The 17,769-nt window shown below is 39.4% G+C and overlaps 1 protein-coding gene across 1 annotated transcript in view; it reads right to left on the bottom strand.

Moving 5' to 3' along the window:
- Window positions 1–1,437: 1,437 nt before the first annotated feature.
- The window catches only part of NELL1 (neural EGFL like 1), a 300,108-nt gene continuing 283,776 nt past the window's right edge, over window positions 1,438–17,769 (bottom strand). Inside the window, exons 17-20 of the mRNA XM_075712408.1 lie at window positions 10,467–10,660; window positions 4,743–4,919; window positions 2,767–2,991; window positions 1,438–1,488 (exon numbers count right to left, since the gene is read on the bottom strand). Of these exons, the coding sequence (XP_075568523.1) occupies window positions 1,438–1,488; window positions 2,767–2,991; window positions 4,743–4,919; window positions 10,467–10,660 (647 nt within the window). The remainder of the gene's footprint in view (window positions 1,489–2,766; window positions 2,992–4,742; window positions 4,920–10,466; window positions 10,661–17,769) is intronic.

Raw genomic sequence — 17,769 nt, 5'->3', positions numbered from 1 at the left:
TAGACTTTCCAAACTGTAGCCACTATACTTATTTCTGCACTCTTTTCCATATACTCAGTGTGTTTAATTAAATAAACAAAAAGCAAAAAACACTACACAAATGAGCAGAACAAAACACAACAGCACGTTAAAAAGGTGACATTTAAGCTGTGGATGCCATCGTCGTAGAAATATATTCTTGTTCTAATGCCACAAACTTTCTAGCCTCATGAAAAAAATAGACATTAGCTGAGAGAATCTAAACTCTAACCTCGATGTAGGGCTAAAAGTTTTAATTTGTATTTCTGTCTAAACTTAGGTACTAAACAACACCGTGTGCATGGCAAATGTAAAACTCAATTTGTTTGAATGTTATAAACTACGAAAAGAAAAAATCTGTTTCTGAGCTCTTAACTGGGTAATGAAAGTTACCAAGTGTTAAGGTCTCCTGTCCCGCATGTCGCTGGTACAGGCGCTTCTGCACTTTGTCATTATGGTGGCAGTAACTGAGAATGGCAGACATCATTATTACTGCAAATACAAAAAAGGAAAAATTCTGAATTCATCAATGATGTTATAATTGAAAGCAAATTCTAACCTAGTCAATTTAAATTATATCATCTTAAGGCTCTCTGACTGTTTTACCACTGCACCACCCAGAGGGATTATACCCTTTTTCCAGCACTTGCAGTTTCTCTTGCAAAACAGAACGCTGATAATGACCGGTGATTCTTTCCTCAACACGTGTTGAACTGGCGGTGGAATGTGTTTTTAGTTCCATCTCTCCCTACAGGAGTCTTGCTGCTGCTCAGCATGTTTGGAGAAGAAAGTGCTTTTTTTGCCATTTCTTTAAGTTCATGGCATTTAATTTTATAAATTTTTAAGACAGACTTATTCTGATTACTTCCATTCTGTCCAATCAAATATACCTTTGAACGTTTTAAAATGTTGGACAGCTGTGAAATATAAGTGCTATGCAATTTGACTGTACATACATACATATTTTCATAAATACATCTGACCGGGACCTTGGAACTAAGTACGTGATATCATGGGACAAAATCACAACAGGCTGTCTTATTTGTAAAATCTAGATCCAAAGTAAGAAGAGCTGAATTCTATCGTGTGGTCAATACACAAATTAAAACAAAAATACAGCATCAGTTTACCCATGAGATAATTTAAACATATTTGCAAATGTCTTGACAGGAAAAGTGTGTCATTTACAACACTGAAAACTTTTAACAACCATTGACTTATATGCGCTGTACTGTAAGTCACCCAGACAAGGCTAGCAAGGATGAGCATAGTGATAGGTCCCAAAGGCAACTCCCAAACATCTTCCTCGTGCGGAGACTTTGGTAATTGTCTGTTGTATAAAACGCCAACGCATACGACTTCATTTCAGGTGTTAACTTCATCAGTTTTCCTCCCTCGGCACAGTCCAGTCTGACTACGTCAGTTATTGTTGAGACACTCTAAATCCACCGAGCAGCAGACGTTCCCATTCTGCACAGACAAACAAGCAGGTGTCAATCACCTCCGCAGAACAAGTTACAAAGAGCAAAGGGGAGGGTGGCACGCAGAGGTAGATGCATCTCTGACGCATCTACCATGTACAAAAATCTGCTTAAGCCATCATCCCAAGGTGTCCTCATCGGTCCCAGCCGTGGTGGCTTTTTGAGGAGGTTGCCTTTGCCAAATAGCACAGGACTGGCCTGAACTACGCATGAACTGCAAACCTGGATGTAAAAGACTCAGTGGTGCCCATGATAAAATACAGCACAGCAACGGCAACAAAGATGATTTGATTTGTTTTCTCCCATGCAAGAAAGTTAATGGAGAGAGTTTTGATGTGATCCATGCAGGGAAGCTTTCTGTTTATCTGAAATAAGCAGGTAGTTCAGATTCTTCATTCATGGCAGGTATGTATGGGGTGGGGGGAGAAACCCAACCCATACAGCTTTGGAGCTTAATCCATTGTTAAATACCTTTCTGCAACATCCAGTCATTTACAAAAGTATCTTATATATTAAAAACTACAGCAACTATCAGACCCCCAAATAAGCAGATTTTTTCCTTTTTTTTTTTTAAATCCAACACAAACCAATAGGAAAAACTCTAAAAAATCACAGAAAAACTACCTTCAATAATTTAAAGCCCTGGGGCAACAGCTTGGTTTCCCACAGTGAACAGAAGAACATTTTATATATCCCAAACCAACATTTTCATAATTCTGATATTAGCGCAGTGGGGTCATCACTGCATGGAACAGGGGAGACAGATTGCATTTCTGCATTAGAGCCATTGGATCAAATACACCTTGATGAGATGAGGGAACAGAAACTGTGACATTCCCTTCCCACTTCTGTTGTGTGAGTGCCTTCATCTCTGAGCTGGAATGCATTTCTGCTTGTGTACTTGGTGGTGGAGCTTTTATTAGTGTTTTTGCCTCTGCTTACTAGCTCTCTAAAACACATTTTCATGAACATCCGCATTAGGCAATTACTAAAATGTTAGTCTAGATTCATACTGAGAAAGCCTGAAAGTCTCTCCGACAGAACATCTGAAAGTTGCACTACGATACTGCATATCTGTGCTCAACATTTTCAGCAAGGACAGAACTGTTTTGTTTCCACCCTGCAAAACACAAAAGGTGTGGGTTTTCTGCTCTCGGGTCTCATTTACTTCCCCAAGATCTGAATGTGAGCTTCCGAGGGCAGAAAGTGACCCTGATGTTAGGCAGCAACATCCATTTCCATCACCATTCTACCGTGCCCATCGTACCTTGCATTTGCAGGTTGTACAAGGAGATCCCACCATTGTCCATACAGCGCCGCTAAGTCTTGTAATTCCATAACCATCTAGACAGGTTTTCCTGATGTCGTAGGTGATGTTGTCAGCCAGACAGGGGTCACTGACACAGTGGGGACAGCACTCCCCTTCCGAGATGGCTGTGTACTCGCAGTTTAGATTCGGGCACAGAAGAGGCCAACAATCCACCTCTCCTTCCTGTAAAAATTGAAGCAAAGCTCGTTGAATTTGTTGCCATTTACTGGCTATCAAGATCCTTTGCATCCTGCTGAATGGGAAAGTTTTATTTTGCCAAAATCGAAATAAACTTAATGGATAAGCTCTCAGTTTGGTTAATCATATAAATACATGTTTGAATACCGAGCTGAAGTTTCCTAAATGTAGCAGACTATCATTTTGTTGTTTTTTGACTAAACAACACCACGGCCACCTTTGTAGGAGGAGAACTTGAGTTCTTTGGGGTTTTTAAAGGCAGCAGTATTTACTGGGTTCCAATATTTTCCATAAACTATAATTTTTGCAGTGATTGACTTGCAGACTCATGCCCTCTTTCTACGCCTGGTCACATAAACATCCCTGCGGGATCACAGCAACTGTTTAAATAGAAAATTAACACTGCAGATAGATGTAGGTTAGTATGTTTGAGAAGCACTGAACATCGATCTAACTAGCAACAGCCAAAATTGATTTTACTGTCAACTCCTAAAGGAACTGTAGAGTGCTACCAGTTATATTCCACGAAGTCATTTTATTTTATTATTTAGCTTTGTAAAAAAAAAAAGAAAAAAGCAGTTTAGCGGATAGAAATATGGAGAAGAGAGAATCATCAGGTCACTTCTGTAGAGTATTGCTGTAGGATCCAAGTGTCTAAACTAACCTCCAAAGGGCTTCAATAGCTTGCAGTATGCTACTCTGTAAGCACTTCAGATGTTGATAACACCACACGCTGCACAGAGCCTTACATGTAGCACTGATTTAGTGCATCACTGTCTTTTAGCGCTGTATGTTTGTTAACCCAATCATAAAATCAGGCAAAGAACTGCTAGTCACAAACTCAGTATCCCTTGTAAAATGTCACATGTAATATCTGCCATTGCTGCTGGCTGCAAATGTTTCTTGCTGTTCTTTTGCAAACACTAAAAAAAAAAAAAAAATCTTAGGAGAATACAAAATACAATACTTACTGCTGTACATTATGGATAATTATCTCTTAACAGTAACTAGCTTTGTATGTAATTTGTTTCCTGATGCTCAGACACCTCTTGATTAATATCATATATAAAGACTATGTTATACAGACAGCTATAAATGCAAAACTGATAATTCTAATGAAGTTCATTGCTGCACTAATTAGTTTATCTGTGCAAAAATTAAAGTTTTAGGGAAATAATCTACAGTGCCTAATAAGAAAAGAAATGTTCTTTATTTTGCATGTTTGTCCAGTAATTTCAGTTTTCTTTAGCCTTCTTTTTTCGGTTAATTTTTCTAATTCACCATATGGCACTGGCACTCCATTTTTCCAGCATTTGCTGAATGAAAAAAAAAGAATTGCATTGTCCATTTTGCTAAAACAGGTACACCAGCTGATGTAATTAAAAGCTGAAACTCCTCCAACCGAATCCATTGCATGTGAAAAAAATTTTTAAAAGTCATTTAAAGATCAGATGACCTTATAAAAGCTCTTAGAAGCAGACTAATGCTTAATATAGCGTCAGGGTTTCCAAGCTTTTGTCAAGCTTTTCATTTTGTTCATTAGACCTACTTATTCAGCAGTAACAGGAAAACTGACGGTGTAGCTTTCAGTTCTCCGGTGCTCTGGAAGTGCTTTATCATCATTCCTAGTCTGAAAAGCAGGTGAAGAGAGTGCCAAGAGCCTGCTTCCAGGTATGTTTTGCTAAAAATCCCAATCCTTATTATTCTGGCACCCCTCTGCAATGCTTTACCCATACCAGGCAACGGCACTGCTGACAGCTGTAGGTCCAGTTGTCCCCACTGCGGTAGAGCTTGTGCCCAGTTTGGTCGAGGCACTGGCTGGTGACACGGGTGTCGCACTCCGGGCAGCAGAAGAGATCAGCGCTGGGGTTCTCGCAGTCACAGGCTGTCCTCCGGCAGAATATCCTCCCGTCCTGCGAGGACACATTGCCCTGCCGTCAACCACAAACTGCCAGACAGCAACCCGGATAAGGTCACAGGGTATATATATCAAAGGGCACGTCTTTGGCATATCAGGAAATATTCAGTTCTTAATGTATTTGATGTAACCTCCAACAAGGACTGGATCCCTCCAGCTGTGAGTAATACCTCAAATACCAGTATTGTCCCAATTTCTATCAGTGCATGGATCCAATACTGTCTGAATCTGAGAATACTGTTTTCTTCTCTCCAGCTAATTGAATTTAAAAGAAACCAGTATCTCAGGAAAAAATATAGTGAAGCAATTTCGTATCTCATTGGTTACATCAACGAACTCTTCAAGCAGTTGCCACTCTAATACGTACAATATTTGTGTAGCGCTATTTTGACTGACTGTATCACTGCGAAGAATATAACTTGAATAAATAAGTTGAAGCTATGAAGGTGGTCCCTTTAACTTCATAGGACACCAATATAGCAAAAATCACAGTGGCGCTAATCATTCTTTACTCTGAATTCACCACTGGTTCTGTTCCACATCTGGACCTACAGTACACCATCTTGAAGCTAAATGGACTTATCATCATCCATTATAATTCTGTTCATGTATTAAAGACAGCTTGTACTCCACAAGCTCTCCAAAATATGATTTTGCTAAATATTTGCTTACAGTATTGGATAGCCCATTTTGTTAAAGACCATTAAACAGAAATGTTTGAGATAAACAGAAGAATTGCTTCTGCATGTAAAGAGGAAAGGATATATTCTCTTTGCATCAGAGAAAAACAAATTGATTCTAATTCTGGTTATGAAAATTGGATGGACTATCGTGTTTGAAATTATACCCCTTACTGTAGGTGAGCCAACATACCGATATGCCACACGTAGACTGGGAACCGAAATCACAGTTAACAATGAGCAGATTATTTGAAAGTTTTGACATGGCTTTCTTTTGCACTCAATGCTAGTTCTTGGACTAGTGCTTCTTCAAGCAAAGTGTCCCCTGCAGCAAATTTGAAGATAGAGGAATGAAGCTATATTCTGCTGTGGATCACAACTCTACAATTCCTAAGACCACCCCGCCCATTTCATTGTGGTTTTTCCATATTCCCATCAGAACCTCGTTCTGAGTTCATAAATCTGTATCTGATGTAAGAAGGAAAAGTTTTTTTCATTGCCACCAAATAAAGGGATACCTATCAAGGGAATTTATTTCCTCTTGATCCTTCTAAAAAGCAATTACTAAAATGAATGACAGCAGCCCAGGATATCTTTGCCACAGGCAGACAAAATAGCCATAACCACAGCATGTAGCATGGGAGGTTGTTTTGTTTGTATTTTGATGTAGGAATCTGTATTTGGCTCTTGTTTTTAAGCAAAGCCAGCCTTGGCCACAATGCAACATGTACAAAATCAGCATCAGGGACTCACGATACCCATGCCAGTCAGTGTCACTGCTGCATTTCATCATAGTTTTGAATCTATTAGAATATCACTTTCTGCTGTAAGAATAATTAAAATGACTTCTTATGCCTACCTAACAAGGAAAGCTGAACACAGAATTATGGAAATGTAGAAAACATGCTAAGGTTAACATGGATCTGAACTGCTTTACCCAACCACAGGGCACAGGACTCGATTGCCCTACAGTCTTTATTCAGTTTTCTATCAAATTAAGATAATTAAGGATTTTGTACCTGTGGCTAGTTTGCTGCTTTAGCTGTGGGAGAAGGAATAAACAAGCTTTATTTTCTTACTCCTCAGTCGAGTAAATCATACAGTAAGGAAGACTGGCAGTGGCCCACTCCCTTAGCCACAGGTCCAGCCAGGTCCAGATGCAATGCTGGGAATAAACCCTTTCCACAAAAAAACAAAGAAAGAAGTCATCCTCCCCTTTCAGCAAGTGGTGAAAGAAGAGAGCTGAAAGCCTTCCCTGATGGAGAGTTAGGACAAAATCTCCGTTCTTGCAGGTGGGAAAGCAAACCCATCGTCCATCCCTTGCTGAGGCCAGACATCAAGCAGCAGCTCAGCACAGAGGCTCTGCCAGGCTGACTAGCCCCTGGCACGGGGGGTGTGCCAGGCGCCCGGGCAACCCAGCGCCCTCGGCAACGGCAGTCTCTCTCCTCTCTGTAATGGAGTGCTGATTAATAACGGCTAACAATAACCTGTCTGCTCAGTGCCAATTCAGTTTCCAAGCTTTCAAGATTGGAATTCAAATTCCCCTTTCAGCTGGTGACAGTGCTGGTAGCTCTGTGCTTCTCTGAGCTCCCGTGCTGTTACCTCTGGGGAGCAGCTAACCTTTTACGCTGCCTTTACTCTCTGTATTTCAGAACACTGACGAAGCCTGATGGTTTTGCCAGAGACCTTTTGGTAATCATAATACACTGCTACTCTCTTTATTCTTTAAGCATCTGTGCCTTATCTACAACCTCATTAGCTCCATGCCTTTCAAAAAACATTTTTATCCCTATACTGCAGTGACACAAAGCCTCTTAAGCTACAACATCTCACTTGCATCTTTGCAGCTCTGTAGTAGCATTGAGAAATACACAGAAAATTGAGAAATACATAGAAAGAAACGTATTTTCTTTCAGTGGGTAATAACATAGAGCATCTTATTAGTACCTCTCCCTCCCCGCCTTCCTCACTGATACCAGTTCTACATGCTTCATAAGCGTCAGTGGTATGAACACAAAATTGTTCTTACCAAAGGAAAAACCGACGCACAAGGGAATCGCAGTAAAGGGTGACTCAAGTTTCCACAGAGCCCCAAAGCCAATTCGGACAGAAGTCAGACCCTGCAGAAACCAAACCACCAAACCGTTCCCACCATCAGGAACACACTTCATCTTGGCACATCCCCCTGTTCCCAGTGCTGTGCTTATCCCCCAGGCTTTTTTATACAGGGAATGGAGGGTTGTCTTAATTAGAGGGCAGCCTCAAAAGCGCAGATATAGTCAGACTGTACAGCCAGGCTTAGGTTTTTTTCATGGGAGAAACAGCTCCCCACCCCCCATCAAATTTCTACCAGTCTTGTGTATTAAATCCACAAGAGTTCAGGAAGATGCCTGTAGAAGACACACCAAATATACTTAAGGCACTGTATTAATTTATAGTTTTGAAAATTTGTTTTTGTAAACTTTACATTTACTCAGATGAACGAGGATGGTTTGAAGAGACTGGGTCTGATGAAACACTGAAATAATCCCCTGCACTTCAATAATGATACTTTGCTTCATCATATAACTGAAGTAATATAATTTCTCATATTCCATAGGATCCTAGTCCACAAATAACCTTACTTAATGGAATTCAAAGTTAAGTAAGGTACTTAATTTCCTTTGTACCAGATTTTAAGTTAAATTATTTTCAAGATGGGATCTGTGTGTTTCAGCCACTGCACAAAATATATCCATCTGACCTTTCTTAAAATAACCATAACAAAAGAAAAGCCAAAAGAAAACGTAGTATTTTAAAACTGAAATGCTGATTTGTCTCCTAGATCAAACAAGTGAGTAGGATCATTTCAAAGTTTGAGTAGGAAGTATAAGGAATGATTCAGTTACACTCTGCCCTTTTCCTCACTGAAAACTGAGCAGGCTGCAAAAAGGTCAAGCAGGGCCAGCTCTCCGTGCAGCTGCATGAAAAGGACAGTTTTTTGCAGTCCTGCAGCAGGCTTGAGAAGTAGTCTGGTGTATTGGAAGCTATCACAATTTATAAAAATATGTTTCAATAACATATTTCAATAAACACTGAGCGCAGGCTTTACGTCCTGCCTGGGATATGATAGAGGAGAAGCTCTCCCTGCTTTCCCTGTTCTATAGACAAGAATTGGACTCTTGAAACAAGGCAGCTACTGGAGTGAAATTAAATGCAAATGCTAATCCACAGAGGAATAAAAACTGGAAAGTGAGGAAGATATAAAGGAAGAGTCATAGCAACAAACAGTGCCAGGCTTAGTTTAAAATATCTATGTACTAGTTAATCATTTTGTATGTTTTCATATACTAATAAGAACATTCAACATAAGAAAGAAGTGCAATGGGAAATGGCAAATAAAACAAATTACAAGCAATCTAAAATGGGAATACTAATAGTTATAATTCTGCAAAGGCAGACTAGATGTCTTCACATATATTAAACTGTTTATTCTATTGACTGGAAATCCTTTCATAAGCCAGCCAGTTCCCCAAGATTACAATAAAAGCTTAATATATATATATATATATATATGCGCCACGGAGTTGTACACTTCAGCTTTTGAAGGGAGGAGTTTTAGGGAGCTTGAGGCTACTTGAAGTAAAAAATATAGCAACTAACAAGAACATATTCCCCTTTGAGCCCAAAAAAGCAGTGTACTTTGTGAGTTCTATTCACTCTAAAGTCTTGATTTTCCCTTCTGCTATACTACCGCAATAAAGAAATGATGAGGCTTTCAGCTTCTTGCAACTTCAAAACAACTCTTCCCCCTTGTCCCTGCCAAACCCTTTAATGCTTCTCTGGCTCATGAGCATTAAGACACGGGGACTGATAGGCCACTTCTCATGCTCTATGTTCAGCTCTTCACAGTGGCCAAAACCTCATTTTGCTTAGACTCATGCAAGGGCCAGTAGTGTTCTGCTGTGTCTAAGGACAGGTTTACCAGTCCTACTACAAACACATCAGGTCAAAGTGGCCATAAAAGACCAACCATTTCTCAGGTTGGCGCCTTTCTAAAATTCTTCTAATTTCAGTGACAGCACTCCTCTTTTAACTAGTGAAAATGAAGAAAGCCGAGTCAAATGTGCTTTTAACTTGATTACCACACTCAGAAAAGAACTGATAATTTTCGGGGGGGGGGGGGGGGGACACCAAAAAACCTGATTTAAGTGTTAACTCTGAAGTTAACGCTACTTATATTATGCCTGGCTTCTCCAAAGGTGCAGAGAGCGCTGCACTGCTCAAGTGGGAGAGCTGCCAACACAGCCAAGCTGGGATGAGGAGGAGAAAGCTCGCCTTTGCCCTTCTTCGCTTAAGGAAATTAAGTGCCTGCTGCTAGGTCCTCTAACCTCTGACTCTTGCTCCTTCTCACCCAGTTAATTGACATGTATTCCAGCTAAAGGGAAACACCACCAACAGGAAGATGGCCGACTACAGTACTTGTCCTGAGAGATGCATATTCATACAAAAGAAATTGAAAAGTTTTCAACATTTCCAGTAAGCGTGCTGATTGCCCGCACATTCCATTAAAGGGTAACACAAGACCCTCATCAAGGCACGCTCCGAGTGGCTCTGGCCCACGGAGTGACGTGGTAGAAGCTCAGCAGGGTTAGCCATTATTTAAGTTCTGTCTGTGGTTGGGCAAAATAAGAAAAAAGACGACTTCCCAGAAGAATTTCCCCATCACAGCTTTGGTGCCCACAGCAGAGCTTACCTTTTGCCTCAGGGCTTTGGGCTTGGGCTAGTATTTTTGCCAACACCAGTGGCACTGCAATATTGGGTTTCTGACATGAGCCCAGAGAATTAAAGGGCTCCTGAAACCCAGACCAGCTGGATCTCACCTTGCAGGAACAAACGGAGCATCTGTCCTCCCTCAGGGTCCACACCTGCCCGTTCCGCTTGAAGCCGCCTTCATGGGGACAGTCTCCAGTGCAAGATGGTCCGGATGGACAAAGGCAATCAAACCCTCCTGCCAGGTTCACACAGGCTGAATCGTTCCAACAGGTGTGGGTCTTTAAGGCACACTCATCGATATCTGCAAAACAGCAGATTTACAATGCTTTGGACATTTTTTTCACAGGTCAGATTTTATTTCTGTATTAAGTAATTATTGCTCATCTGCCTTGCTGGTGGAAGAGGGTGCCTTCTTTCTGATATCTTCCATATTTGCTTGCTAGACATTAAACACTGTTTTGGGTTTGGTTTTTTTTTTTAAGGTTATTCTTCAGTGTCTGTTTTGATTCCACCAAGAATTCTTAAACTATCTCCAGCAGGCTTAATTGTAAGTGCTGAGACTGACATACCTAGTGGAACTGTATATCAATGATGAACTTGAACCTTCAGACAAGGGTGTATAGTGATTTCCCAGTGACTGGAAACTAGTGAACAATCAGAGTGACCTTCTGTCAATTAGACTACTCTGTTCTGGATTTTACACCAAAACAGAAGTGCACTATTCTTCCTAAGTTCCTAGCATGATCAATGTTTCCCATACCAAAAGCAGTCAATTGCATCCTTTTCCCATTGCTGGAAGGTATAAATGAATTGGGGCGGGGGAAGGAAATTAAAGAAATCAGAGGCACCTTATACAGGAAAAAAGTCTTAGAACAAAGCTATGCAGGAGATGTATGATTTAGCAATGACACAAGGAAATAAGTAATAAAAGAAAATCATTATACACTAGAAAAAAGTGAATTACAGTATCCCATTAAAATTGCTTTTGGAGGGTAAAATATAATTATGCAATATGAATTTATCTAGGGGTTCTTTTTCTTGCAGTGAAAGCCATGAGATTTTTAAGCACATTGTGAAAAACTGTTATTGCTTTCAGAAGATAACTTTGGACTGTTCTTAAACAATATATTGACAGATTGTCCAGATAAAATACCAGTAAAGCGGTGGGCCTCTCTTGTTCCAACATGAACTTTAAGCAACAGCAGGAGGAAGGCTGGAAAAGGAAATCCTTTAGAAGTATGTGATGGTTTCTATCATGGAAATTCCGGAACACTATTATATTAATTCAGAAATTACAAGGAAGAATCCTCACACTTACCATTTAAAATTACCTAATTGCTAGTGTGAAATTTTTAACTGTTCAATATTATTCAAGAGTACTTTAAATTCCTTTCTAAAACAAAAAATTTAAAAATTCAATAGAATTTACAAAGAAAATTACCTGAAGTCTAATTCAGGTGGGATGTGATTGCTAGTTGCCCTACTTTTTGGGTGACTGCCATGGGTTCACAAGCCATCTCCTCAGAAAACCAGGATTTTAGAAGATGTTAAAAATTCTCTCAATCTGCTGAAGGAAACTCTCTATACCAACCCAATCACCAAATTCTCTCTGACCTGATTAGTAAAATTCCTGATTTCAAGTCACAAATAGTCCAGGAACAAGTGGAAACGTGGCAGTGCCCTTGGACTTGATCACATGCAGAATCAGCCTGCACAACTGAGTGAGGGGCCTGGGCCGCCAGCAGACGGCTCTTCCCTTCTGCTTACAGACTCGAAGGGAAGCTGGAGGCCATGACCCTGCAGAAGAGCTTCACTCCTGGGCTAACCTGTGGGCCAGTCCTTTGTCAGAGATGTTCCCAGTGGCCTGACAGCACGATTTCATTGCTTGTCACTCAGACATCCCTAAAAATGGTGCAGCTTGCTGCCCCGACAGTCTTAATTGCCCCAAAATAACATTATTGACTAATATAAATAATCTAAGCTGTAACTAATACATAGCTTAGCACTACTGAGTACTTGAAAGGTCCACTATCAGTGGTGTAAAAGGCACTGCACCACGAGAAATTAAAACTTGCAGGTCATTGTTTAACAAGTGCCAGAGTATCACAGGAGGTAAAAACCATGAAGAGTGACATGAAGAGAGCCGTGAATGAACTGGTATGAAATAAATTATACCCAAACAGCTACTGTAAGACTTAAAAGATTCTTTAAAATATCCCATTTGCCTTTCAATAGACTTTGACTTGTATTTTATGTTGAAGACAAAGGTATAAATGAAGCATTCACTTTGGTGATTTCACCAAGCGTCGTCAATATTCTCTTCCCCACCACATTAAGGGCTCCTTGAATAGCATATACATAGGATGCAGCAGGATCACAGTGCAGATTAGAAGGGTGGCTTTCACAGTTCAAAACTAAAAGGATTTCACAGATGAATATAAAGCCATATTGCCTACAGAGTTCCATGTAATTGCTTTACTTATGACACAGAAATCTAATTCTGTTTCCATGTAATTTAACAGATTTATGGAAAGCCAGATGTTAGCAATTATAGAAACTAACATTATTCATATTCTCAGTAGTACAGACCTGTACACTGCACAAAGCCAACTTAATCTGTTATACATATCCAAAAGGGAAGAACACCCTATTTACGTACTGCTACTGCTTTTCTCCATTTAGCACACATAAAAAGCATGCTCCCATTAAGAGCAGCCCAAACTAGCAAATGGGACATTCTTGACAAAGAAACCAATCAAGCAAAGCTGAGTAACATAGCGTGAACATAAATTCCTAATTGCTACTCAGTTTGCTCATTTTTTTCGTTCTTTATGCAAATGATGGTTACTTATTATTTTATGGCATTTATTATTTAAAAGTTTTAGTCATTAATCAAATATAAAAGGCTTGGACACTGCACTCATTTCCAGCTGAACTTTTAATAGAGCTAATTTTCTGAGAACATCCCTTTGGCAGTTTTTTCTTGTTGCTGATTGCATTTCTAACAGTCAGAACAAACAGCCAATGTTCCCAGTAACTTGAGAAAAAGAAGTTATAAGCGTAACATGTTTTTGTCCCTTTCACTCTTTCAGCCTCAAACTAGATTGGGGGGTGGGGAAGGAAAAAAATCCAGACAAATATTCTCATATTGTTAGCTCAAGAAAGAATTTCAGTTTAATGGAGATCAAATGGACTTGCTCATCCTGACATGAGATCAGCACGTAGATGGCTATGTAAAACATGGAAGAAAGTACTCATATTTAGTGTGAAATTTCTCTTAACAACAGGAATAAATGTGTCTACTTAGGTGTTGAAAAATTAGCCTAGTTTAAAATTCTGAACATGTCCAAAACAATCTTCTAATGAATATGAAAATTGTATGATAAGACTCTTATGTACAGATTATTTTTATATTATTCAAATCCTTGCTCAGCTCAAATTCCCCACACTCCCTCAGGTTTTGTTTGCTTTTCCACAACTACTTTCAGAAGATGTGGGCCCAAAACTGGAACATTTAATGACGGGCAGGGCAAAACTGTACACAAATCTTATTTCCCATTATAACAACACTAGGTAGGAAGAAGATGAAATATTCATTTATAAATCAAGCAACTTTCAAGAACAATGGGCAAGTACATATGTGAAACAGCAAGGCAACTCCGTAGCCTTTCCCTATATTTAACACAAGGGCAATATGTCTGTCTTGACTTTTGGGGAGATTAGGTCTTTCATGCATCCTGTCAACCTGTGAAAACAATCTCATTTTCACACCTGGCATAGGACTTTGCAATCTGATTCATTATATTGAGATAATCTGTGGCATAAACTACTAATTAACCCAAGTAGAAGTGACAGAGCTTTACTTCCCCGCACCACACAGTTCCTTTTCAAAGAAAAGTGAGGATATAGTGGAAATGACCATGATCAGAAACTTGCTTGTAATGCTAGCCTTATGATATTTTCTATCAACAACATACAGCCAACAGCAAAGTGACTGCTGCCAAGACATGCCACCTCAAACATTGCACAGGGCTATCATAAAACTGATCAAGATCTTCACTCTTCAAACACTCCCAAGCTGTGCTTCTTTAAACAAATGTACGGCAACAAGTACCTGACCGTATGTAATTTAGCCACAATGCAACTATTCACACTTTGCGGATGGGAAAAGAAAGAAAACAAACCACCCAAGACGTGCTCATTTCCCAGTATACCCTCAAAGTACATAAAGATAGCTTGGTAACGCAGGCAGACAAGAAATCAGAATCAAAATGGAATAGAATAATCCCCTGAGATGCAATTTCCTTTTCCATCCTTTTTGGCTGTAACGAGAAGTAATTTGCCTCAGATATCATGAGAGGTCCCATGGCCACTGTATTTGAATGGGGTAGAAGACAAGCATGACTGTACATATCAACAGAAGTTCATTAACTTGGTTTCACTGAAATTTTAAACCAATCCCTAGCTACTTCATTTCTTAGTTTTCAAGGCTATTCAGGTTTTAATGGTATGACTTTTCTATAGCACCTTAATAAATGTGTGCAAGCAAGTCATGCAGTGTGGTGCTCTGTAATATCATGATAAGCTGTTGCAGAAGAAAGAACCCTACTAATGTGCTAATTTTAGCTGTTATGGTACATTAAACCATTACAGTATAATGTTAACGTGAAAAATGTATGCTGGGCGCCCAAACCGATGTATGTACAAGTTAACTAAACACTGTTTTGACATATCATTTTTCACAGGCAACTTGTCACTTAATGTATTTGCCTTCTTTCTAAATCAAAGTGATTTGGACTTGTCTTTGGAAAAAAAAAAAAAAAATCACTAAACAGATTCATTTTTAGTTAGAAAATATTTTATGATAGTACTTTTATTCTATAAAAACATAATGGTCTATTAAAGAACATTGCATAGTAAATTAGATTCTGAATATAGGATTTACTAATGCTTGCTAGAAATACAGAAATGACTAAACACAATTACCTTGAAGACATGTAACATAACTTTCTCTCAGAATACAACAATCAGAATTTACTAAATGGAAAGTAAGCAAGAGAATTTTTATTTTGCAGGATAAAATCCACAGACATAGACTCTGATATTATGAGCTTTAAGATATTCTATGAGCAGAATAGAAGAAAGTCGTAAACCAGCAGGTTCTAGAGTTGGTCTTGGATACTCTGTGCCATATGCAAACCTTTCTGTCTACGTACCACTTCTCTAACGATAGAGAGAAAAGCAATTCTCAGGCATATAGGAAGATTTTCAAAGGATCGGTCTAGCTTTTTGTTTGACTCTGAAAGGGGGTTAAATAAACAAAGAACAAACCTCCTTTTCTCTTACTTTCTAATCTAGGTAACACAACACTGCAGCATACTATAGAGTATATGAACGCTTCAGGAATTGATTTGAAACCCATTCAGACTTGACCCTCAAGCACTGCTGCACCCAACTTTTGGGGGAGCCTAACATGAGGAGTTTTCTCTCACAAGCTTTTGACTCCTACCTTCTTCCAGCTTTCACTTCCCCACAGCTACTCTAACCCTGCAGTGAGGTCTAGCTACACAACCTTTCAGGATGAAATACATGGTGAATCCCATGGGTTTTGGTAGGAGGAAGATCCGTGTTAAGCTTCCCTACAAAATTTGCACTGATTCTTAAAGAAAATTAAAAAATAATCAACAACTGACAGGGACTGCTGCCTTGGTGGTTGTTCCTTCTGTGCTTTCAAGTCACAATGTAGAGACTCAGAAACACAAAACATCATGACAAAAATGGAATCAGGAATTCTGCATTCCAGGGTCTGAACAGTTCTCTACAGACCAGAAGCATCTCATTTAAAGAGAGATGAAGATGAAAAAGTATAATTTAATTTGCTTTTATTTTTCTGCTGTAGATAGGAGCAAGCTTTGTGGGACATTATTAACTTCCCAGAATATAGCATTTCTTTGCCAGTATTTCCCTTCTTTTGGTTCGGGTCATCTTAAAGGTTATCACTGAAAACTCAGCGGTGAGGGTTTATTCAATGATTACCTTATGAGGTAGCAGTATTTGGCAACAGGTACTTAGCGCAGGGCAAAAACAATGTATACCAGTTGCTTCAATGTGGTATCAGTAGATAATAGTTAATACTGGGATATGTATCATATGGCAACTCATAGTTCTCTAGAAAGTATTTTTCTTTGTTTACCTTAAAGTGTAGCAAAGCTCCTATTAAAAAAGGGAAAAAAAACCCCAAACCCAAACAACCTAGCAACTATAGCCTACATGTTTTCATTGCCAAGCAAAGTTTGGTAGCAACTTAGTATAGCGATTGTCTTTTGTCTGCAAGCAGTATTCCTAATAACACATTGTGAAAGGCCAATGCCTCATAAAAAAGCTACCGCTGGAAATTAAATTACATTCTCTTAATTTGAGCCTGCTCACCATCACCTTATGAAGCTGACATCTTTTATAAAAGCATATCCATGGAAATATATTCCCTTTTCAAAGCTGCCTTCGGTTGATACTTTGAGCAATAAAAGAATTTTCCCAATCTTGAAGTGGCCTGGCTAAGTCATACATCCTTATTACCCAAGCTCTGGTGCAATATTATGACCTTCCTTGCCACATCCATTGATTTACACATTTGTCCCTTGCCAGGTGACAAACTCCGCTGTTTTCTCATAGTCAATGAGAATAAAGCTTTTAGAAGCACTGAAGTATCACAACACTTCTCAAATAGATTTTTCTTTTTTTTTTTTTTACATGTTCTGCAAGCACTGCAGAGACACTGCAAGCAATGACTCAGCTCCAAGACCACCTACACATAAACGGAGGGCAAGGGGCTTAACCAACAGATACACAAATGCATCCGGCAAAAGCAACCGGCTGCCTGGGCTTTGGGCAGTCTGTCAGAGCTGAGTGCTCCCTCCCACTGCCTTATCATTTTCATACATTGTTGTTGTTATTATTTTGTGGGGGAGGGTTTAGTATTTTTTTTACTTATGTTCTTAGCCTATTTATTGTTCTCCAAGTTTTGTCCTCCAGGGACGAAGAAGAAAGGTTTCAAAACATACTGAAGGGCAATGGCCCAAATCCACCTCAGGTACACGCTAGAATTTCAGCACACAGTCTGTAAAATATGCCAGGACAAAACGCTGTTGCTAAGCAGACGAACCCTCTTTTATCTGAAAGGGAGTGAATGACTCTGGCCCTGGCTCTAACTACTCCACCACTCAAACAAGCTCTGTAACATGATGAAAGTCAGTGTTCAAGAAGCCGAGTTTTAGCTAGGATGTGTGGTGTTATCTATCTGTCATTTTAACCAATTCTTAGTTGCACTTTAAAATAAATATCACGGTTTGAAATTTGTCAATATGGGTTAGCAGAAACTTTCAATTAATTTTTAATTGGTTAACCAGTGTA

The sequence above is a fragment of the Pelecanus crispus genome, chromosome 6, assembly GCF_030463565.1.
Source record: "Pelecanus crispus isolate bPelCri1 chromosome 6, bPelCri1.pri, whole genome shotgun sequence".
NCBI lineage: Eukaryota > Metazoa > Chordata > Aves > Pelecaniformes > Pelecanidae > Pelecanus > Pelecanus crispus.
Note: the sequence above shows the minus strand (reverse complement) of the source record. Positions and strands in the feature narration are given on the sequence as shown.